Raw genomic sequence first — 25,391 nt, forward strand, 5'->3', positions numbered from 1 at the left:
TACTAGTCAATTCTAATTTTTTAATGAAAAAAATTGTGTGTCTAATTTATTAATAGTTTAAAGCAGGGAACTTGGAGTTTTAATGTGTACCACAATCACCTGAGAGGGTTTGTTGAATTAATGAATTGCTGGTCCCCTTCCTGACATTGGAGCTTCCCTTGTAGCTCAGTCAGTGAAGAATCTGCCTGCAATGCAGGAGACCTGGGTTCAGTCCTTGGGTTGGGAAGATCCCCTGGAGAAGGAAATGGCAACCCACTCCAGTATCATTGCCTGGAAAATCTCATGGACAGAGGAGCCTGGTGGGCTGCAGTCCATGGGGTTGCAAAGAGTCAGGTACGATTGAGTGACTAACGCTTTCCTGACATTTCTGATTGACTGGGCCTAGGGTGGAACCTCTGACTTGCATTCTAAAATGCTTCAGTGGTTGGTGATATTGCTTCTTCAAGGACTAAACTGTTAGAAGCCTCTGCTTTAAAATAAATATTGAGGATTTTTATGAATTCAGAATGTTTGCAGTGGGGAAGCATAATTACATCATTTATTTGGTGAGACCCTCTTTACATTCATATTATTAATGGAAGTAGTTTATTTTAATGTTCCATCCTCTTATTCAAGTCAGTTGTGCCCATAGATAATCATAGAATAGAGGATGAATTTTAAATTATAAGAAAATTCATGACTGAATCCAGGACCAAATGCCAGTTATTATTTTTATTCTTTCCTTTATTAATAGTTGGAATTATGGTAGATATGTTAAGTGTTTTGTTCTGTGGTGTTTCTTTGCCTTATCATTCTTTCTTTTTCTTATCCTTAACATTGCACATACCTAACCTTTGTTTTAGAAAATAATATGGATTAGTAATTTCTGCTTATGGGCTTTTTGTCAAATTTTAGACTTTTAGCACTACTGTTTCATTATTTTGTATATTCAGTTTGTTACTAGAGGGGCAATTATATCTTTGTTTCTTTCACATGGATTAAAAATAATGATCCTTCTTTAACTCTGCTTATCGATGACAAATTTTACAGTCGGAATATCATATACCCAGATGTGCACACATACACACAGAGCCATATCTAACTAAACCATAGTGCGGTAGTGTGAAGTCATTCAGTCGTGTCTGACTCTTTGTGACCCCATGGACTGCAGCCTACCAGGCTCCTCTGTCCATGGCATTTTCCAGGCAATAGTCCTGGAGTGGATTGCCATTTCCTTCTCCAGGGGATCTTCCCAACCCAGGGATTGAACCTGGGTCTCCCAAATTGTAGACAGACGCTTTACCATCTGAGCCACCAGGGAAGTCAAATATAGTCCTTCTCCTTATTATAGAGAATGTATTTTCATGTTTTCTTTCAACATTGTTTCATTTGAAAAATAATTTAGTCATGACCTGTTAAATTGATTTCATTACATAATAATGAGTTGGACTTGCAGCTTTAGAAATCATTGATTTTTTTTAAAGCCCTTTTGCTAATATTTGTGTCTAAGTAATCTTTCCCATGCTGCAGCTTCCCTAAGAAGTGTGTGTGTGTGTGTGTGAGAGAGAGAGAGAGAGAGTATTAAAATATCTTGGGATACTAATGGGTTATCTGGTTGTCTAAATTTTCAGAGCCATCTAGAAAGTTGGACACTATCACATGTTTGTAAAGTTTGATTTTGCCACATCCTACCACCCTTATGAGATTGTCCACTTAAGTTCTTTCTCTGGTTTATCAGTTGTACTACTGCAGTGTGCTGTAAAATAGTCAGATGTTGTGGTTCTTTTTTCAGTTTTGTTTTGTGGAAATTACTTTAGGAAAGTGGAATACATTTAGGGATATGTGTTTTGGATAAATGAGTGAGATTCTTAGTTACTTGCCAGAGGAGAAACTAAATTACTTTGCCAGGGTAATTTAATAATCAGAAGCATAGTTCAAGTAGGTAGAAAATTAATCTTCAACCTTATACTCTGTGGAATTTTCTTGAATCAATATTGATTGAATCTTTGCTCCTACCTCAGGAGACAACTTGGTTGAAGTTAAGATTCAATTGTACTTAGAGTTACAATAGATCTCTTCTTTCAGAGCATTTGTACTTTCCTTTTTTAAAGCAAAAATTGATACACATGGAAAACATGCAAAAATCAAGGGAATATGACAAAATAATCCTTCACCGCTATCATTTTTTGTGTTCATGTGTAAGATTAGTTATCAAACCAAGAATTATATAAAGTTGTAGCATAAGTTGTGCATTTATTTCAAGGGGGAACTTTTCATTTTGGTGTATTCTATTCTTTAACATTTTAATAAGTGCTGTACATGGGAAAGCTCTGGTCCTCTCAGGATGTTCCTGGGTGACTCCAATTTTTAGGAAATTAGGAGAGAAATTAGGTTATAATGTGAATCCTATCATGAAGATACAACGTGAATGTTAGTGGCTGAATGGAAATTTGTGGTGTCTGATATTATCATGGGAATATTTTAAAATATTCTTACAAGAATATGCATTTGGAAATGAAGAAGTGAATGTGAGAATATCTGTGTTAGGATACATTGTAATATTCTCTTTATTGTCTGTCTTTTCTTTATAGCCAGAAAAGAATGATAGTGAACCAGGCAGCCAGAGGATAAAACCTGTTTTTATCGATGATGCTAATTTTGGGCGACAAATATCCTATCAGCACGCAGCTGTTCATATTCCCACTGACATCTATGAGGGCTGTAAGTAAAAGGATGTGCACAACTCTTGGAATACCATGTTTTTAATCTATCTTATGTATTTTATTTTTAAAAAAGAAAAAAGGGAGCAAATTTGATGCTCTCATTTACATGTTATTTAAGAGTCTATGGTAAACTCTGATTTATGCAAAAGAAGAAACCTAGTTTCCATGAGTAGTATATTGTCATCAGGCCTCACTATGTGAATAATTGCGGGAGAGCCTGTAGCCGTGGAGGTGTCCTACTCTTTTAACAAATAATTCTGCCTTTCCAGTTGGTATCAATAACTTCGAAAGTAATACATGCATTTATAAAAAATTAAAACTATGTACCATTAGTGCACACAAATATTTTTACAAAGACACCAAACTGGTAAAGAAAGAGCAATGTCCATTGTAGACTCTCCAGTTCTTACCACAGCTTACTGTATTTTACCTGTCTGTCTCTCTCTCTGATCTCTGCCTTACCCTACAATGTAAAGATACCTCCCTCTTAGTTTATTGTGAACTCAAGGTAGAAAAGGGTTGGGTAAAGGAATAAATGAAGGCAATGGCACCCCACTCCAGCACTCTTGCCTGGAGAATCCCATGGATGGAGGAGCCTGGTAGGCTGCAGTCCATGGGGTCGCTGAGGGTCGGACATGACTGAGCGACTTCACTTTCACTTTTTACTTTCATGCATTGGAGAAGGAAATGGCAACCCACTCCAGTCTTCTTGCCTGGAGAATCCCAGGGACGGGGGAGCCTGGTGGGCCACCATATATGGGATCGCACAGAGTCGGACACGACTGAAGTGACTTAGCAGTAGCTTAGCAGCATAAAGAAAAAGAGGAACTTCAAATTGAGTGAGAAGGCTTCACTGCAAGGAAGGGAGGAGAGTAGTTTTTAGGAAGATACAGAGGAGGAAGCTTATGGCAGTGATATTCCCTGGACACCCTATGTGCTAATAAGGGCAGAGCCTGACAGTTCTAACTAGGAATTCTCCTAAAGGCAACGTAATTGCATAGGAAGATGAGCTGTGACCCAGAAAGCAGAGTCTTTGCCCAATCACAGCTCTGGTTTTAGATGTTATCCTTTTCTAACCAGTTCCTACCCTTCCTGCTTATACCCTTCCTTTCACATAAGTAAATGGTAAGGAGAAAGAACCACTTGAGATTTTTAAAAGTGTGTTTCTAATAGTCCCCTTAATTAAAAACACTGCAAAGTGTATTGAGTGTCCAGAGTATATACATAATTGTCTGGATTCTGGATACAGACACCCTAGGTTAAGTTAAATTTCAAACCTAAATTTTAACAGTATTTCCTTGGGCAAATTTATTAACTTTCTGAGCAAGCATTTTTTGCACCTGTAAAATGGGGATAAAATTACTAGCCCAGAGGTTCATTTGAGAATAAAGTAAGTTAATATACTTGAGTTTCCACAATAGTGCCAAACTCAAAGTAAGCATTATATAAATGTTTGCTGTTATGACTAATTACAAATGAAGTTTATTAAGTAGTAGTGTTAGTCGATCAGTCATGTCCAACTCTTTGCGATCCCACAGACTGTAGCCCACCAGGCTCCTCTGTCCATGGGATTCTCCAGGCAAGAATACTGGAGGGCATTGCCATTTTCTTCTCCAGGGGATTTTCCCGAACTGGGGATCGAACCTGGGTCTCCTGCATTGCAGGCAGGTTTTTTCCTGTTTGAGCTACAGGGAAGACTAAAGTTTGTTTAGACGAAAAGTACAGAACAAATACAAGAAATTAGCTTTTGTTTTTTGGATTCACTCTGAGATTGTTGCTTAAAAGGGAATTTTTATGTACATGCCTGACTAATTTCATAATATAAATCTCATCTTCTGTTTTATTTTATTCATTCATTTTGTTTCACCTTTTTAATATTTTTAAAAGTACATGTTTTCATCATGTCATTTCTTTAAAGATATTAAACATATGATTTTGCTGTATGATAGGAACAGTATGGTGTATGTAAGTAGTTAACATAATTTCATTTCTTTACAACTTAACCCTATTGATTCTAAGTCCTTTTAGAAATTACTTGGATCCAGGTTTGATTTTCATTTTTTTTTTTTTTTTTACTTTGCTACATTCTTTTTTTGAAAGTATTTTTGATGTTTGCTGTTAAATTTTGTAACTTACAGCAACATCAGATAATACTGAGCTGTGTGGTTGTGTTTCTCATTTTTTAAAAAATAATGTTTCATCCACTTTATTTCTATTAGAAATTATCACCTGTTTTTTTTTGGGGGGGTATGTCAGCAAGATATAATCTTATTACTCTAAAATTATATTTTTCTTTTGAATTCACTTTAGAAGAACAGACTGGTTGGATATAAAATTTCTAAGTCAAAGCATTTGTATGTCACTACTCTGTGGTCATCACATCGCTGTTATCTGGTCTGTATCACTATGTTGAACAAACATGAGGCCAGCTTGAGTGTTTTTAATTTGTTAGCAGACTTTCATGATCGTATTTCTGTTTTGTTGCTAATAGTGATTATCCAGATATTCTCAAACTTCCCATTAAATTCTTGAGAAGGATAACAGAACTTTGTCCAGGGAGAAATTTCCCTCTTCCCCAGTTCTTCTTGAGTTATTTCGGCTGGTCTAAAATTGACAGAAGACAGATTAATAGATTAATTTAAAATCAGTTTGCATATATGAGTGCTAGTAGTAAAGAATATGCCTGCCAATGCAGGAGACACAAGAGACATGAGTTTGATGCCTGGGTTGGGAAGATCACCTGGAGTAGGAAATGGGTGCTCCAGTATTCTAGCTGGAGAATCCCAGGGGCAGAGGAGCTTGGCAGGATATAGTCCATGGGGCTGTAAAGAGTCAGACACGACAGATCAGAGTAGAGCAAGTCCTAGAAATGGTATCCTCACAGTGTCCAAAGCAGGCCAATTACATATCATTTTTAGACAAACAAACAATATGTGAAGAGATAAGACAGCTTGTGTTTGGCGTAGCTGACTAACGAAGTAACAACATATGTTTGTACAGCTTGCTTAGCTTTGAATTCCTTACCTCTGCTGATAGGAGTGCATACCTTCACGTGGAAGATGTATTTCCTACTTTTAGAGGGTAAGAGAGACATGGTTATATTTTTTTATGTTTTATTTTCCATTGGCTGTTTCTCACATAACTCTTAATTCAGAATAATCAATATGCCACTGAGGCATATCTTGGAGCAGCCTACTCTGGGCCACAGCAACCTCACACATTTTAAAAACAAATTTCTTTTTCTAAAAGCTGTGTCACCACAGTAGAAGAAATTTGAATATTGCATGCATGTTTAAAATAGAAAATAAAGGTGTCAAACAATAACACCTCCTGAAGCTAATCATGACTAACAGTTTGGGGCATAGTCTTAGAAAATATGTATTTAAATGCAAACAAAAACTAATGAAATAATCCAAATGGGATTTTTCATATTGCTTTTCACCTTGCTTCCCCACCAACCTATTCTGCTTGCCTTGCTTATAGTAGAGAGATTTGTTGTTGTTAAACTATTAAAAGGCTGAAAATAGAGAGGAGAAAGGTATCTCTTTAGGAATAGGTTATCCAGGGAATAGAAAAGCAAAATAACTTTGATTAACTTTTCAATGAAGTGATATTGAATAAATAGTGAAAAATGCATTTTTCCCTAGGTAATTAGAACCTAAAATCATTAGAACCTAATTCACCAGTCTAGTAAATTATACACCAGTAAATTATAGTGTCTCATTTTATTACTGTAACTTTGTTAAAAATTTTTGAAGAGGAAACTCAAGCTGAGTCTTTAATGAAAGTCCACACCACTGATAAAAAATGGAGTCGTTTCATATAAATTCTAATTTTAAACTTTATACTTTACAGTACTGTAATAGATAAAATTCTAATGTTTTCTTTCGACTTAATTTTGACTCATATTACTTGCAAGCCAAGATCTAACTCCACAGAAGTCAGTAAAATACTGATTTTGCATGAGAATCTTCATTTTCTTATTTCTTTTGCTCTTTTTTTTTTTTTTTTCATTGAAGTCACATTCATTAATGTCTTCATCTATTTTATGCTGGAACAAACATAAAATTGACACATAAAGTAAATCCAAGTATCCTTTCTTCATATTGATGTCACATAGTATAGGTATCTTTTAAAATCCTACAGAAGAGTTTTGACTTTTTGTAAATGTTTCTAATTTAGAATAAACTGTTAGTGGATATTTACAAAGGATGATTTTAATAGTGTCAGAGGCTAAAAAAGTAAAAAAATATTACTTTGATTACTTTGAGAATCAGGAAGGTAGGATATTGAAATAGATATTTTCAGAAATTGTAAGAAATTTTGGTATATGGCATAATTTAAAAAAAGAAAAAGAAGCTCTGTCTTTGGATTGTGTATGTAGTCCTATTTATCTTGAAGAAATATTGGCTTCACCTTTTTTGCTGAAGTCTCATCAGTAAGACCCTGACCTTGCCTGGCCTGCACTGCTCTGAAATTCATATCCGGTGTTATGAGCTATGTGAGTAAATGACACAGGAGTAAAATCAGAAATGTCAACAAGATCCTGAAAATTTAATAATTACTGGCATTTTTCATGCAGTTCATCAAAACATATCAGATGTACAGAATCATTCTAGATTCTGAATTTAATAAATGGGAAAGCATACTTTAATTGAAGGCTTAACTGAAGGGAACAGCCTCTTCTTTCATTCAAAGACAGTTTGTGTCCCTGAATTCTCATAAGATATCTTGTGTTCTAATTTTCCAAAGGTGATTACTTTTGAAATTCCCTTGAATTCAATATGATTGCTTTTGCTCCATGATATATTTAAACTTTTCAAATAGTGTATATAATTAAAATATTGTCTGAAAGCTTTTAATTTTGAGGATTTTACTGGTTCATACTTTTATTTTAGAGGGCACTCAAACTACACTTAATTTTTTAATCATTTATCTGTTTCAGTATAAAAATAGTGAACTTGATAGAAAGGGCTGAATATTCTGACAATTTGTTTTAATCACAGAGCTTTATTAATGTGTTAATTATTTTAATTCAAGTATAGGGAATGCTTTTATAGAATATTTTGGTCATTTGTCATTAGAAATTTATGTTAATATTTATTTGTAGAATTATTATAGTTGTAAAAAATATACATTACTAAGAGAAAACAGTAGGGAACTCCAACTTACGTAACTTTCAGGTACTAGATACTTTTGTCCTTATACTACCTTTTGAGGTAAACTAGGCAATTTATAATTTCTATTTTAGAAATTTAAAAATGAACATACTTCTGTCACAGAGGTACACTGATTTTCATTGAGGAAGATGGGAGAATTCTCTGGATTATATTAATATCCTTGGAGGTCTCATATACTTTAACAATTTATAAATTAAATGATCTATAATCACTAATACTGTGTTCTAATTTATCTTTTCTTACATTGAAATATAGTTTGCATACAGCATTACATAAATTTCACATGTACAGCATAGTGGTTCACAATTTTTTAAAGGTTATATTCTGTTTATAGGTACTATAAAATATTACCTATATTCCCTATGCTGTTCAATATATCCTTGTAGCTTATTTATTTTATAAATATTAGTTTGTATCTCTTAATCCCCTACTCCTATCTTGCCTCTCTTAATGTTCATTTGTTTTGTCATAGAAAATGTAACTACTGTATGTAAAATTATGTTAGTGTAAAAATTACAGAAGAGAAAGCTGCTAGGCTTTTGCTGATTGTGTGGTAGTCTTTCATAAGCAACTGGTCTATTTCAGGACATGTGCACTATTTAATTAGAGAGTGCTAATAGTTTACTTTTGCTGTTTTAAAAATCTGTTTATGATGGAATTATAGCAGTGAACAAACAGATTGAAAAATCCCTGTACTCAGGGAGCTTCCATTGTGATGGAGATAGGGCATAAAATAAACAAACAGTTAAATGATGGGGTATATTGTAACATAATAAAAGCTTGAGATAAACATAAAATAAGGGAGGGTTATACGCAGTTCCTGGGCTTCCCTATTCCCTGGTAGCTCAGCTGATTAAGAATCCGCCCATAATATAGGAGACCCCATTTCGATTCCTGAGTCAGGAAGTTCCCCCGGAGAAGGGATAGGCTACCCACTCCAGTATTCTTTGGCTTGCCTGGTGACCCAGTTAAGAATCTGCCTGCAATGTGGAGACCTGGATTTGATTCCTGGGTTGGGGAGATCCCCTGGAGGAGGGCTGGCAACCCACTCCAGTATTCTTGCCTGGAGAATCCCCATGGACAGAGAAGCCTGGCGGGCTATAGTCCATGGTGGTGAAAAGAACTGGACATGACTGAGCAACTAAGCACAGCACAGCACAGGCAGTTCCTGGGTTAGGAGCTGGGGAGTTGATATTTAAAACATGAAGATAGGGAAGACTTTGTGGATAAGATAACATAGTCTGTAGTTGGTAAGCATGAGAGTTGAAGTTCTCTAGATACTGTTGCAGGCAGAGGGAAGAGAAAGCACCACGATCTTGAGCCTGGTAGGTTCATAAAGAGCCTAAAGACCAGAGTGGGCATAGCTGAGGTAGCAGGTGGGAAGGAGCAGGTGTAGCAGCAGAGGCCTCCTTGTATACAGCCTTGTGGATAATTGCAAAATACTTTGATTTTCATTTTGAGATTGTTTTAGTCTATTTGAACTGCTCTAACAAAATGCTGTAGACAGAGTGGCTTATATAATAGAGATTTATTTTTATAGTTTTGGGCACTGGAAGTCCAACCTGCTGACAGGTTTGATTTCTGGTGAGGTACGGAGAGCTTCCTGCTTTATAGATGGCCACCATCTTGCCGTGTGCTCAGATGACTACTTCTTTGTGCACATACAGAGAGAGTGAGATCTGATATTTTTTCCTCTTTTTATATGACAGCAATCTGATTATGAAGGTGAGACACTAATTCCACTACAAATGTTCTACCCTCATAACCTCATCTATGCCTAATTACTCCCAGAGGCCCCACTTACTAATACTGTTGCATTGTAGATTAGGTGTTCAACATACAGGTTCTGAGAAAACATAAAGATTAAGTCCATACAGAGAGGGAACTCTGAGTTGTTTTTTGAATGAGGAATTACACTTTCATAAAAAGGTAGATGCTGGATAGTTGGTTGAGAACAGACATAAAAGGCAAGAATTGAGGAGGAATGATGGGACCTTGGACCAAGATTGTAGCTCAAAAAAGTATACCTATTAAAATATGTGGATTTTTATTTACAGGGTAGCAAAGGAGAAATGGACATAAAGAATAGACTTACAGATGGGGAGTGGGGAGGAGAGGATGAGATGTATGGAAAGAGGAATATGGAAACTTACATTACCATATGTAAAATAAATAGCCGACTGGAATTTGCTGTAAGGCTCAGGAAACTCAAACAGGGGTTGTGTATCAACCTAGAGGGGTGGGTTTGGGAGGGAGGTTCAAAAGGGAGGGGATAAATGTATACCTATGGCTGCTTCATGTTGAGGTTTGACAGAAAAGAGCAAAATTCTGTAAAGCAATTATCGTTCAATTAAAAAATAAGTTAATTTTTAAAAATTGTGTAAATCCATTTTTGAGATATACATTTTTCCTTCTTATTTTATATGATGGAGACATTCTATTCAATTAACTTAATTATCTCAAAATAGTGTGACAAACAAATTTTATCCTCATAAATAAACATTATAAAAGCACTTTTAGTTGAGAACTAATAAACTAAGATAAATTTCCTGAGATCTTTAAAGAGTATTGAATTAATTCAAGTTCAGTAGAATATCAAAAGACCTTTTTTCTGTGTCTTTCTTCACAACTTTTAAATTTTCTTTTGAAGATAAATTCCATGCAAGTTACTTTCCTCCTCATCATTCAGTGTTACAAGTTAGAAACGGGATAGTAATCCTACAGAAAAACAGAGGGAAAATATATAGACATATTTCATTTTGCCTGTTTACATAAATCCTTACATATCCTTATACTGGTGCAAACCGCTGAGCGTTTTTCAGGCTTGCCTGGTGTATTTCCTGTGATAGGCTTCTGGTTTGGGATTCACATCTCAGTACTGGCAAGTTTTGAACTTCATAACTGTTGATGTATAGGTATGTGCATGGTAGTGTTTTAGCTGTTGTTTTCTGTACAAAACAAATGATCTTGAATTAATGCATGATCTATTTCCTTGAAGTAAAATGTTAATAGGGTTGTTCCACTTCCAGAATCTTGATTGGAATAACGTATGTGTTCCTGTTAAACATCTTAGGATCTTTACAATTGCTTTTGAGGCAAATATAACATTAAAATGCTTATTTTTCTCACTATAAAATAAATATATGATGATTTTATGAAATACAAACTAGTGTAAAGGAAAATATGTAAAATTACACTGATACAGATACTGTATGTCTGTATATGTGTTCATTAAACGTACTAGTAGCAAATATATAATTACTAAGTAAATATACTGAAACACTACAAAATTTATACCTGACCTATTACCTACTAAGCAAATATACTAAAACCCTACAAAGTTTATACCTGAACTTTTGCCTTATCAGAAAGTATTATTATATATTTAATAATTTTTATCATGGGATATAAGTAAATCTGTATTTCTCATTATCACCTTAAAATAAAATAAGAACTGATATTACAGTTCTGATGAGATGGATGAAACTGGAGCCGATTATACAGAGTGAAGTAAGCCAGAAAGAAAAACACCAATACAGTATACTAACACATATATATGGAATTTAGAAAGATAGAAATAACGACCCTGTATGCAAGACAGGAAAAAAGACACAGCAGTGTATAATGGACTTTTGGACTCAGAGGGAGAGGGAGAGGGTGGGATGATTTGGGAGAATGGCATTCTATCATGTATACTAACATGTAAGAATTGAATCGCCAGTCTATGTCTGACGCAGGATACAGCATGCTTGGGGCTGGTGCATGGGGATGACCCACAGAGATGTTATGGGGAGGGAGGTGGGAGGGGGGTTCATGTTTGGGAACACATGTAAGAATTAAAGATTTTAAAATAAAAATAAAAATAAAAATAAAACAAAAATAAAATATCTTGGAAAAAAAATAAAATAAAATAAGAACTGATATTAAAAGGACAAAACTATTGATAACTTTTCTTGACATGACAGGTAAGTACCAGATTAGATTATACCTTCAATGAATTAGTTCCTTTCTAATTCCAATTTTTCAATGACACTATTATCTTTTAATTAATATTTTAGAGATATATGCAGAATATTGATAATATATTGAAATAGTTTACTGCCTTTTTCTTTCAGCATTAATGTCCTATGTTTTTTCAACACTAGGTTCCATTGCTATGTAAAATAAAATACTAGGGCACTGTGAAGTGTAGCAGCAGTTTGTCTGAGGGACGGTAAGAAACATGTTTAGAAATTACCCTGATTTTCCCACATGCTAGATCTTTCACAACATATACTGTAAAGTTTTCCCTTTTACCTGATTAGCTGAATTTAGTGATTATGCTTAACTGAACTTTGTTTGATAAATATATACATTTAAAATTTCAAGTAGCAAAATGTGTTTAAGTATACTTTAGCAATGAAATCACAAGCTTTAAAAAGAGATTGTCAAGGCTGTTGGAAAATGAGAGAAAAATATTTAAAGTAAGAAGTATAACCCCAGAAAATGGAGATTAAAACCATGAAAGGGCATTAGGGGCAACTTTACAGTAAAGTGCTATAATGTGTAAGAAGAGTGGATGAATTATTATAAAATAAAGTCAGATCAACTCAATAATATGTCAGTAATCATAAAATAAATTGGAAACACATTCAAATTTATGGCCAAAGAAAGTACTCATGTTGAGTCATTTCTATAAAATTTTCAAATTAATACTTGCAAGTTTTGAATTTTTTTCTAGAAATGTGAAAAGTTAATTAACTCATATCACTTCATTTTAAAAAAAAGATGTAGCACAAAAAAAGAAATATAAGACAGTTTTACTTTATGAATAATAGTGAAAAATTCAACATGAAAACATTGCCAAGCAGAATAGCAATGAAAGAATAATGCCTGGAAACAAATCAACTGACTCGATAATTGAGTATTTTAGATGTCTAATAATGCTTTTATATTCTGTATCAGTTGATGCAGATTAAGCATTTACCTATTTTTTTTCAGTTTGAAATATAATTGGCATACAGAACTATATAATTTTAATGTGTAAAATATAATTTGACTTACATATATCATGAAATGATTGGCACAGAAGATTTAGTGAGCATCTCATATAATTTAGCATTAAAGAAATGGAAAAAATTTACATTCATTTTTAATTGAAGTCATTTTAATTAAAATCTTATCAAAATACTCCTACCACTGATAAAAAACGCTCTGATGACTAAGGAGAGCTGAGACAGTCCCACTACTTCTATACCTGTTTGTTTTCAGAGTATTTGTTGTCTGTGCTTTTATTTATTACAAATATGATTTAGGTTTAATATACAATAATATAAATTGTTTTCTGTTATTTTTTTTTCAGCAGATATTTACCAAAAACAAAGTTTTTGAAATTCTGGGTGATACATCAGTTCATGCTATAGAGTTGTGTGTTTAAAGACTAAAAAAGTGAATGACTTTAAAATATTATCATGGTTATCATATGAACAAAGTAGCTTTTCTTTTTTCTTTAAACATGCTATTTAAATCATAAAGCCACGATCCTAAGCCATGAAATCAGAAATCTGGTAAGGGCCAAAAAACAGGACACTTTTAAGAAATACCATTGATTCTCTAACGAAATGATCATCTTGTGGGTGTGGGTGTGTGTGTGTCTGTGTGTGTTTAAGGTTTAGTTTAATTAACTAGCATCACTCCTCATTTAGAGCATAGCAGTGAAATAGTAGAAACGTGAGAAGACATGAGGTACTAATAAAATTTTAGGATAGGATAATTTGATCATGCTTAATAAGTATGAGACAAAGAGAAGAAATTCCACTTCTGAGGGAAAGTTTGCACTTCATTTCATTGTTTTTCTCTAATGATGTTTCTATAATACATTCATCTTATAAATGCAATATAGTATTCATTTTCTGATGGGAAAATGTTGACCAAAAGTAAACCCAAATGCCAAAGAATATAGTATTCTTCTGATCTTATAGATACTAGCCCTTTAATTCATTCAGGATTATAGAATAACAGACCAATTAGCAATAACAGTTTTATGGATCTTTTAAATTGCTGTGGACTGAATTGTGTCCCACATGGATTCACATGTTGGAGTCCTAACCCTCAGCAGTGACTGACTATATTTGGATAGGATCTTTAGGGGACAGTCAAGGTTAAATGAGGTCATTAGGATGGGGCCCTAATCTGGTAGGATTGGTGGTCTTATAAGAAGAGTTATTCCTGCACAGGAAAGGCCATGTGAGGAGACAGCAGGAAAGGCAGCAATCTGCAAGCCTGAAAGAGAGTTCTCACCAGGAACTAAATTGGCACTCACCTTGATCTTGGACTTGTCAGCCTCTAGAACTCAGAGAAAATACCTAGTCTGTGTTATTTTATTAATGCAACCCAAGCTGGCTAAGACACAGTTTTGTTTCCAGGGAAAAATTGGAATAGGCTTAAACTCAAGTTTATATGTGTGTGTGTATATATATATATATAAACAGTATTGGAGACGTCTCTTGAGAGTCCCTTGGACTGCATGGAGATACAGCCAGTCAATCCTAAAGGAAATCAGGCCTGAATATTCATTGCAAGGACTGATGCTGAAGCTGAAACTCCAATACTTTGGTCACCTGATACGAAGAACCAACTCATTGGAAAAGACCCCGATAAATGATAAAAGACCTCTGGGAAAGATTGAAGGCAGGAGAAGAGGAGGATGACAGAGGATAAGATAGTTGGATGGCATCACCGACATGATGGACATGAGTTTGAGCAAGCTCTGGGAGTTGGTGATGGACAGGGAGGCCTGGCGTGCTGCAGTCCATGAGGTCTCAAAGTGTTGGACACGACTGTGTGACTAAACTGAACTGGTATATAATGAGCTGAAAATTTAGGTTGGTTATGTCATACTTCTAAACATACATTAGAGTATAAAGTATTTGGCTGTTTAAATTTGGATTTGCAAAACTATTTTTGGCATTTTAATTTAGAATCTTATTTTCTGTACTTCCCCTTTGAAGTGCTGTGGAAATCAGTTAATGCTTGCCAAGTCAATAGGTGAATAGACTTACCTGTTTATTGGAGAGACAGTTAATTGTAATTCTTATTTTCTGTACTTCCCCTTTGAAGGGCTGTGGAAATCAGTTAATGCTTGCCAACTCAATAGGTGAATAGACTTACCTGTTTATTGGAGAGACAGTTAATTGTAATTCTAGGTATATATAGCAGTAATAATTAGATTGTTTTCTTGAAACATTCCCTAAGTTTATAGGTCCATCAGCTCTGCCGATACAGAGCCTAAAATTTATAGTTACTGAAGTGTGGTTATGTTTTGTTATTTTTTAAGAGAGGCCAAAAGAATATTGTAACAACTTGACTGACTGTCCATTCATTTGATCATGTGTCGTGTGTCCAAAATGGTGCCAGAGTCACTCTGACAAAGTTTTTTCTTGTCTGTGCAGAAATGTTGTCCTGTGTACGTTACAAAGTGATTATAATACTCTCCCCTGGTTGAATTTATGAAGCATTCTAGTCTCTTATTTGAAATTTGAAGGATATTTCAAACCACAATTATATTTAAGATCTATAAAAAAAAAAACCTAGATCTTATTGAAAATAAAGTGGTACATTAGTTAGCCCTTGTGATAGCTTCTACTGCAAGATCGACTCAGTTCTTGCATATAAACACCTATCATGGTGATTGTATCCATCTTCTGTATCATGTATTTACACTGTTCATTCAACCATGCCATGTTTTCTCAATTCTGTTATAGGTAATGAAATAAACAGGATTCTTAATTGGGGTAATGGTTTGCTGGCCAAACAAATTTGGGAAATGTTGTATAGCTTCCTCTTTGGAGATTCCTAGTACTTATTAATCTTTAAAAGTGCAAAGAAATTATGCTAGAAATAAATAAAATTCAAGTCATTTTACTGATTTTTTCATATTTCTATTACAGTGTAACATTAACATACTATAAGCATATATTTCATTTAATTCAAATAATAACACTACCCCAAAATTTTTATATTATTGGCAAGTGCCACAATACTTTTGATAAAATTTACAATTCATTTTGAGTCACCTTGTCCAACTGTGCCAGGCATTTTCTTGTAAAGATTTAATTTTATTTTGTTAGACTCACACTTTTTCAGTAAATGACTGGATAAAGATGACTTTCCTGATAACAGATAATAAGATGGTCTCAGTCACGTTTAGACATAAATACAGTATGCTGCTAAGTCACTTCAGTCATGTCCGACTCTGCAACCCCATAGATGGCAGCCCACCAGCCTCCCCCATCCCTGAGATTCTCTAGGCAAGAATACTGGAGTGGGTTGCCATTTCCTTCTCCAGTGCAGGAAAGTGAAAAGTGAAAGTGAAGTTGCTTAGTCGTGTCCGACTCTTCACGACCCCATGGACTGCAGCCCTCCAGGCTCCTCTGTCCATGGGGTTTTCCAGGCAAGAGTACTGGAGTGGCATGCCATCACCTTCTCCAAATATAAAAAGCAAAAACACAGTCTCAATTCCAAATTTGATTTATTATTAACCCCTACTGCCCTACCACCCTGCACCCTAGGTTAGGGCTCATGGAAGCCGACAGTGGAAAAGAGGCAGAAGGGATGGGGTACTTCCTAGCTGTATGTAGTTTGTCTCCACCAGGTAGAAGTGCTAAGGGCAAGGGAGGACAGAGAATGGTTGATATCTGGCTGGCTGACTTTGCCAAGGCTAGGTAGATGTAGTTATGTAGTAAATAATTTAAACTAACTTTTTTTCTTGGGGAGAAATTGTATGGGTTATTTAGAAATTTCTTATGTGGGCATCCTCTCCGTAGTTCCTTTGAACCAGCAGACACATATCTCTATACCATGTGAAGATGCTCTGCCACTTGTTTCTGTGGCTTTGGGGGTCATTTTGGATTTGTCTCCTCAATACTATAAGAGAATAGTGCATTCTTCATGCTGCATGACAGCCTTGGCAGATGCTACCCAATCAGCCAAAATCTGGACATAAAATGTTGCATCATTCTTAATATTTTACAGCATGTTTTTTACTATTTTTCTTTGCAAAGTTTCTCTTATATTGTTGCATATTTGGATAGATATTTAAGAAAGGGCCACTGGAAAGTCTTTTATTCCTAGGAACCTCATGAAGATTGTTTGGTGAGTCCAGAAAAGTATTTCAAGAATCTCTGTCAACATACATGGTTACTCTTGGTATTGCATCAGTGTTATCTAATAATATTAGTGTCCATGTAGAAATCACTTAGGTCCCAGCACTCTGTAACTCACTAAAGAAAAATGGCAGATCTTTCTGTAACTTCTTGGAACTGGAATATATTTCTCAGTGTTGTTGCTAAGAAAGGGGGCCCTCAGATATTGTATAATATGATTATTAAAGTTCCTTAGTTTCTATTCATTTTTCATATTTTATCAGAAGTTTTGAAAATTTTTTCTGTTAATTTTATAAAATCTGTTACTGAACAGAGATATTCAGGGACTTGTTAAAGGTCAAATTATGCTGTTTTTTAAAAAAATTGTTTAGAGGAGAATACAAATAAAAATCCATTGTCTCATTGTTTATAAAAAGATATTTAAAAGGGAACATGGAAGACATCAAAAAGGACATGTGCACAATTGAGAATCTCTATAAATTGATAGCTGGAGATCAGACATTTACTTGGCTAGCTTTTTATGATGGCTATAACAAGTGACAGGCCATTCAAAGGCTGAAGAAGAAAGATAATGAAATATTAAATTAGAACAGCTTCCAAAACAGACTGACAGTACTGTTCGCAGCAAATTAAAAAGGGATTGACAACTGAAGAGAAAATAGAGGTCTGGAATTCGAGATGAGAATTTTTTAATCATCTGGCATTTTGCTTCATGGATAAGATCTTACTCAGATTTCTCCCTAGAGATAAAGAGGCATTTAAAAGATATTTCTAAAATCCAATTATTCAAAGAGAAAGATTCTAAATGGGTTTAAAGATTTCAAAGCTATTTTGTCACAAGATACAAGATCAGGTTTTTAAAGTATGGAGCTATGAGTTATGCTTGCATTGAGATGGAATTTAGTCAGTATTTTTGTAATTAGAGCAAATCAAGTCATATACAATTTTACCCTAATGAATAATACATGACAAAAAATACTGCAGTCCTTGCTGGTTATTTCAGTCTTACATAAAAATCATTTTGTTTTTAATTGTTTCTTGCAAATGATAGCAACTAGAAGCTGTGAGGAAGTTCATGGTGGGGCCTTTTTTATCTTACATTCATCCATACTAGAACATGACTGAGGAAAGGCTCATTACTATCCTGCCAGATCTGTGAAGCCCAGTTGTTGTTTCTGTACTTTCTGTACTTTTTTATATGATTGTTGGTAGTCACTGCCCATTATATAAAAAAACACATCAGCATTATTATTAGGTATAGAGTGTAAGTCCCCAGGAGAATTGGCAAAAAGACTTCATTTTTGAAAGAAATGAATGTATAAGAATGGTCTCTTTCAAACTGAAAATGACTTCTCTATTTAATCTTCATCTGTTTTAAGCCACAGGGTTTCTTTGACTCATAGAAAAACATATTTATTCCAGAACAATGAAATTCTTTTATCCTCTTCAACTATCAGTGTTGATACGTCAGTGAATATTTAGATAAACAGCTTTTTAGCAGTACATGACAAAGTTGCCATTTGTCAAACTAATCTAATATATACCTTACTTACCTCAAAGGACTGTTATGAAAATTTTAAAAACATGTAAAATAACTAGAACACTCCTTGATGAATGTTAAACTAAAATCTGTCTCATATATCAGCAAGTTTTATTTTCCTGAGAAGCTGTTCAGTTCAGTTCAGTTGCTCAGTCATGTCTGACTCTTTGCTAGCTTCAGCATCAGTCCTTCCAAAGACTATTCAGGACTAGTTTCCTTTAAGATTGACTGGTTTGATCTCCTTGCAGTCTTTTAATATAAATCACTTTTATCTAAGTCTAATGAGAATATTGTCATCTACTAGAAGTTCTTAGCATAGCACTGAGAACATGTACACATTTTTTCACTGACTGAGTTAAGAAAGATGAATGTTTTAATAAATATTGATAAATTATGGAATTTTTAAAATGCAATTTAAGTAATTCAGAAATATTTGATAATGATTAGTTTTCTTCATAGTTCTTTTTTCAGATATGGTTCTATGTTCTTTGTTCCCTACTTTCTTCAATTTTAGTGTAAATTTGGCAATAAGGAGTTCATGATCTGAGCCACAGTCAGCTCCTGGTCTTGTTTTTGCTGACTGTATAGAGTTCTCCATCTTTGGCTGCAAAGAATATAATCAGTATGATTTTGGTGTTGACCATCTGGTGGTGTCCATGAGTAGAGTCTTCTCTTGTGTTATTGGAAGAGGATGTTTGCTATGACCAGTGCGTTCTCTTGGCAAAACTCTATTAGCCTTTGCCCTGCTTCATTTCGTATTCCAAGGCCAAATTTGCCTGTTACTCCAGCTGTTTCTTGACTTCCTACTTTTGCATTCTAGTCCCCTATAATGAAAAGAACATCTTTTTTGAGTGTTAGTTCTAGAAGGTCTTGTAGGTCTTCATAGCACCGTTCAGCTTCTTCAGCGTTACTGCTTAGGGCATAGACGTGGATAACTGTGATATTGAATGGTTTGCCTTGGAGACGAACAGAGATCATTCTTTCATTCCGAGTACTGCATTTCGGACTCTTTTGTTGACCATGATGGCTACTCCATTTCTTCTAAGGGATTCCTGCCCACAGTAGTAGATATAATGGTCATCTGAGTTAAATTCACCCATTCCAGTCCATTTTAGTTGGCTGATTCCTAGAATGTTGATGTTCACTCTTGCCTTCTCGTTTGACCACTTCCAATTTGCCTTGATTCATGGACCTGACATTCCAGGTTCCTATGCAATATTGCTCTTTACAGCATCAGACCTTGTTTCTATCACCAGTCACATCCACAGCTGGGTATTGTTTTTGCTTTGGCTCCATCCCTTCATTCTTTCTGGAGTTATTTCTCCACTGATTTCCAGTAACATATTGGGCAGTTACCGACCTGGGGAGTCCTCTTTCAGTAGGCTATCCTTTTGCCTTTTCATACTGTTCATGGGGTTCTCAAAGCAAGAATACTGAAGTGGTTTGCTATTCCTTTCTCCAGTGGACCACATTCTGTCAGACCTCTCCACCATGACCCGTCCGTCTTGGGTGGCCCCACACAGCATGGCTCAGTTGCATTGAGTTAGACAAGGCTGTGGTCTGTGTGATCAGATTGGCTAGTTTTCTGTGATTAAGGTTTCAGTGTGTCTGCCCTCTGATGCCCTCTTGCAACACCTACCGTCTTACTTGGGTTTCTCTTGCCTTGGTTGTGGGGTATCTCTTCACGGCTGCTCCAGCGAAGCACAGCCGCTGCTCCTTACCTTGGACAAGGGGTATCTCCTCAGGGCCGGCCCTCCTGACCTTGAACGTGGAGTGGCTCCCTTCGGCCCTCCTGTGCCCGTGCAGCTGCAGCTCCTTGGATGTGGGGTTGCTCCTCTCAGCCACCGCCCCTGACCTCGGGCCTGTGGTATCTATCTTCTCTTGGCCGCTGCCCCTGACCTCAGGCATGTGGTAGCTACTCTAGGCCACTGTCCCTGACCTTGGGCGTGGGGTAGCTTGTCTTGGACGCTGCCCCTGACCTCAGATGTGGGGTAGCTCCTCTCTTAAATTGAAGGAAGTAGGAAAACCACTAGACCATTCAAGTATGACCGAAATCAAATCCCTTATGATTATACAGTGGAAGGAAGAAATAGATTTAAGGGACTAGGTCTGATAGACAGAGTGCCTAATGAACTATGGACGGAGGTTCATGACATTGTACAGGAGATAGGGATCAAGACCATCCCCAAGAAAAGAAATGCAAAAAAAGCAAAATGGCTGTCTGAGGACGCCTTACAAATAGCTGTGAAAAGAAGAGAAGCGAAAAGTGAAGGAGGAAAAGAAAGATATCAGCATCTGAATGCAGAGTTCTAAAGAATAGCAAGGAGAGAGAAGAAAGTCTTCCTCAGCAATCAATGCAAAGAAATAGAGGAAAACAACAGAATGGGAAAGACTAGAGATGTCTTTAAGAAAATTAGAGATAGCAAGGGAACATTTCATGCGAAGATGAGCTCGATAAAGGATAGAAATGGTATGGACCTAACAGAAGCAGAAGATATTAAGAAGAGGTGGCAAGAATACACAGAAAACTGTACAAAAAAGATCTTCATGACCCAGATAATTGCGATGGTGTGATCACTCACCTAGAGTCAGATATCCTGGAATGTGAAGTCAAGTGGGCCTTAGAAAGCATCATGATGAAAAAGCTAGTGGAGGTGATGGAATTCCAGTTGAGCTATTTCAAATCCTGAAAGATGATGCTGTGAAAGTGCTGCACTCAATATGCCAGCAAATGTGGAAAACTCAGCAGTGGCCACAGGACTGGAAAAGGTCAGTTTTCATTCCCATCCCAAAGAAAAGCAATGCCAAAGAATGCTCAAACTACCACACAATTGCAGTTATCTCACACGCTAAAAAAAAAAAAAAAATGCTCAAAATTCTCTAAGCCAGGCTTCAGCAATATGTGAACCATGAACTTCCAGATGTTCAAGCTGGTTTTAGAAAAGGCAGAGGAACCAGAGATCAAATTGCCAGTACCTGGTGGATCATCAAAAAGCAAGAGAGTTCCAGAATAATGTCTATTTCTGCTTTATTGACTATGCCAAAGCCTTTGACTCTGTGGATCACAATAAACTGTGGAAAATTCTGAAAGAGATGGGAATACCAGACCACCTGACCTGCCTCTTGAGAAACCTCTATGCATGTCAAGAAGCAATAGTTAGAACTGGACATGGAACAGACTGGTTCCAAAAAGGAAAAGGAGTATGTCAAGGCTGTATATTGTCACCCTGCTTATTTAACTTCTGTGCAAAGTACATCATGAGAAACGCTGGGCTGGAAGAAGCACAAGCTGGAATCAAGATTGCCAGGAGAAACATCAATAACCTCAGATATGCAGATGACACCACCCTTATGGTAGAAAATGAAGAGGAACTAAAAAGCCTCTTGATGAAAGTGAAAGAGGAGAGTGAAATAGTTGGCCTAAAGCTCAACATTCAGAAAACGAAGATCATGGCATCTGGCCCTATCATTTCCTGGCAAATAGATGGGGAAACAGTGGAAACAGTGTCTGACTTTATATTTTTGGGGCTCCAAAATCACTGCAGATGGTGATTGCGGCCATGAAATTAAAAGACACTTACTCCTTGGAAGGAAAAAATGACCAACCTAAATAGCATATTCAAGAGCAGAGACATTACTTTGCCAACAAAGGTCCATCTAGTCAAGGCTATGGTTTTTCCAGTGGTCATGTATGGATGTGAGAGTTGGACTGCGAAGAAAGCTAAGCACCGAAGAATTCATGCTTTTGAACTGTGTTGTTGGAGAAGACTCTTTAGCGTCCCTTGGACTGCAAGGAGATGCAAGCCGTCCATTCTAAAGGAGATCAGTCCTGGGTGTTCATTGGAAGGACTGATGCTAAAGCTGAATCTCCAGTACTTTGGCCACCTCATGTGAAGAGTTGACTCATTGGAAAAGACCCTGATGCTGGAAGGGATTGGGGACAAGAGGAGAAGGGGACGACGGAGGATGAGATGGCTGGATGGCATCACTGACTCGATGGACGTGAGTTTAAGTAAACTCCAGGAGTTGGTGATGGACGGAGAGGCCTGGGGTACTGTGATTCATGGGGTCACAAAGAGTCGGACACGACTGAGCGACTAAACTGAACTGATACATAAAGTAAGGCTCCTGGATGATTGAAGCTCATGTGTATTTTAGTGTATTATAATATCATACTAGACTATATATAGTATAAATTATATATAGTAAACATTAAGAATTAGGTACAAAAACTAGTTATTAGAGCTGTATGTCACATAGTAGCATAATCATCATCATTTTACCTTTCAAGAATTTCAATAAGTGGCCAACCTATTCTCAGTGCTTGGTCAAATCCAGTGTTTTATTAGGTTGCTCCTCTTGTGTTCTTCTACATAAAGTCATTATTAAATGAAAAGCCATTACAGTCTAGTTTATAGGTTTTTTTAATGAAATTAAAAATCATCATTCACCAATACACCTTCCTCAGTGTGCCGTGCTACATGACAAGGTCGAGTATAGACGGCATTGCTTCACTGCAGTTCTGAGTCTCTCTTTTGGACATGTAGGAGAATTACACCTCTTCCCACCTGCGCCAGGGTGGAGGTACGTGGCTAGTGCTAGCCAGTGGGTTATGATGGAAGTGTTATCTGTGACGTTCAAGTTGGTGAATTTAAAATTGCCGGAAGTAGACTCTTGAACTCTGTTCCTGCCCCAGGATCAGATGGGTAGAACCACGTGGAAGGAACTTCTGTCAGTCTACATCCCTAGGGTGAATGGGCACATACTAGAGACTACCCCCTCTTCAATACCTGGATTCCACCAGCAGTAAGCTCTGGGTTTGTAGGATGAGACGAATGAAACAAGATAGACAAATGACAGAGAAATGAAACAAAAGATAGACAAATGAACTACTTGGATATTTAATCCACTGAAATTATATGTCTTTAAATACACACATACATGCTAACATAGCAAATAATTTTCTCATAGTTTTATCTAATTAATTTTCCTAAAATATCATTCTTCATCTAATTATCTTTACATCATCATTCTGTTTACAAAATGACTAATCTCACTTTCTCAGTTTCTCAGGATTTTTCCCCCAAATGTTTAAAAACTGAAAATTTCAATCTATAACTTTGTCTCCAAAATAAATGTTAAGAGTTACTATTTGCTAAGTGTTAAAGCCCTCATCAAACAGATTTATATTGAGCTAGGAAATAAATGTCAGTTCCATTCTCTTATTCTTAATGTTTCATTTTTTTCCTCTTGAATCAGATTTTAAAACTATGCCAGTTTAGGGAAAATAAAAACTCACTGCTTATTCTCTTAGGAGGTTGGATGATAGATTCATTTCAGACTCTGACAATTTAAAATCTACATTTGTGCTCATTTCCAAGTCAGCAAACTAGTACAAAAATACATAAATTGTACATGTTGAAAAAATACTATCTCCAAACTTATTAGTTTGTTTTATAAAACTCAACAGTAAACTATTATCCACAATATGTGATCTTAACTGCCTTCCCACTGAATTATACTGCTTATAATAATATATGGGAAAATAAAATTGACAACATGTATTCTGTAATCACTAGGCTATAGTACATATTCAAATGAAGAGACTTGAATTTAACCTGGGTTAGTAGGCTATAAAGTATATCCATAAATATGTTTGCTGTATATATATAAACATGTATGTATAAATATATACATAAATAATATGTAAATGATACATACTTATATATACAAAAATATAAAATGTGCATATTGTACAAATGTATAAATTTTAAAAACATAACATTTTTGCATTACAGTTGTCCATATATTAAAATACCATTACTGTAAGTATGACATTGCTATACTGACCTTAGTTTAAATATTTTCCATTAATTCTTATGAAGCATAAAATTTTAATGAAATTGCAGGTTTGCAATCAAGGAGCAATATTATATACCTTTCTGATTTTCAGCTTAACAATAAGGTACATTTTATAAGAAATTTTATTTTGGAACATTTAGATTTTTGTTTGTCTTAGGAGTTCAGTGTCTCATTTGACATTTTCTGTTTTTAATGGGTTGAATTTCTGTGCAAATAATGTAGAAGTTGTGGCCCATCATCTGATCTCTCTCAGTTAGATTTTGGCCAGACTTACTTCCGACCTTTTATAGTAGTAAGGGACTGGCAGATCTTCACAGTGAAAGTTAAGAATTCTGTTCTGACTGCGACATTGTTAATCTCCAACTGTAGAATCACTTGGTGACAGTGAGTGGCGCATGCGCATAGTTGTTTTCCTCTTTTGATTTTCATGTTTTGTTAGTGTATCGTTACCAGAAATTTAATCTTTTTATATAATATATAAGAATCCTCCATGTGAAGGAGTAGATAAAGGAATATTGCACTTATACATTTATCATGTTTGCATCTCCTTTGTGTTTGGTATACATAGTAAGGTCTAGATTTCAGTATAAAATAGTACCAAGTAATGTGTTTCAATTCAAAAATTTATCTAAAAGCTCATGATCTTGAGTATGATTTATACATACCAAAAATCACATTTACAGTTTCTCTACATTTCAAAAATACAAGCTACATTTCAAAAACTATAATTGTGAACTCTTAGAAAATGACATTAAAGCATTTGCCAGAAAAAGTGTAAGAAGTTTAAAGAATCAGTCTTGATCCAAAATACAAACAGCAGTTTGAAAAAAAAAATCTTTGTGTGAAAATTTTTCTGAAAATTCAAAATTTAAGATACTATTTCAAGTCTCCACGTAATCCCCGTATTACTTGGCATACATGCACATATGTATATGCCTCATGTATGTATATTGTTCAAGCATAG

The 25,391-nt window shown here is 35.5% G+C and overlaps 1 protein-coding gene across 7 annotated transcripts in view; it reads left to right on the forward strand.

The window, feature by feature from the left end:
* Nucleotides 1-25,391, forward strand: part of CACNA2D1 (calcium voltage-gated channel auxiliary subunit alpha2delta 1) — a 526,060-nt gene that overhangs the window by 337,752 nt on the left and 162,917 nt on the right. For all 7 annotated transcript variants that reach the window (XM_068973034.1, XM_068973032.1, XM_068973033.1 and 4 more), the window contains exon 6: nt 2,571-2,700. In XM_068973034.1, coding sequence (XP_068829135.1) covers nt 2,571-2,700 — 130 coding nt within the window. The remainder of the gene's footprint in view (nt 1-2,570; nt 2,701-25,391) is intronic.

Source organism: Capricornis sumatraensis, chromosome 5, assembly GCF_032405125.1.
Source record: "Capricornis sumatraensis isolate serow.1 chromosome 5, serow.2, whole genome shotgun sequence".
NCBI lineage: Eukaryota > Metazoa > Chordata > Mammalia > Artiodactyla > Bovidae > Capricornis > Capricornis sumatraensis.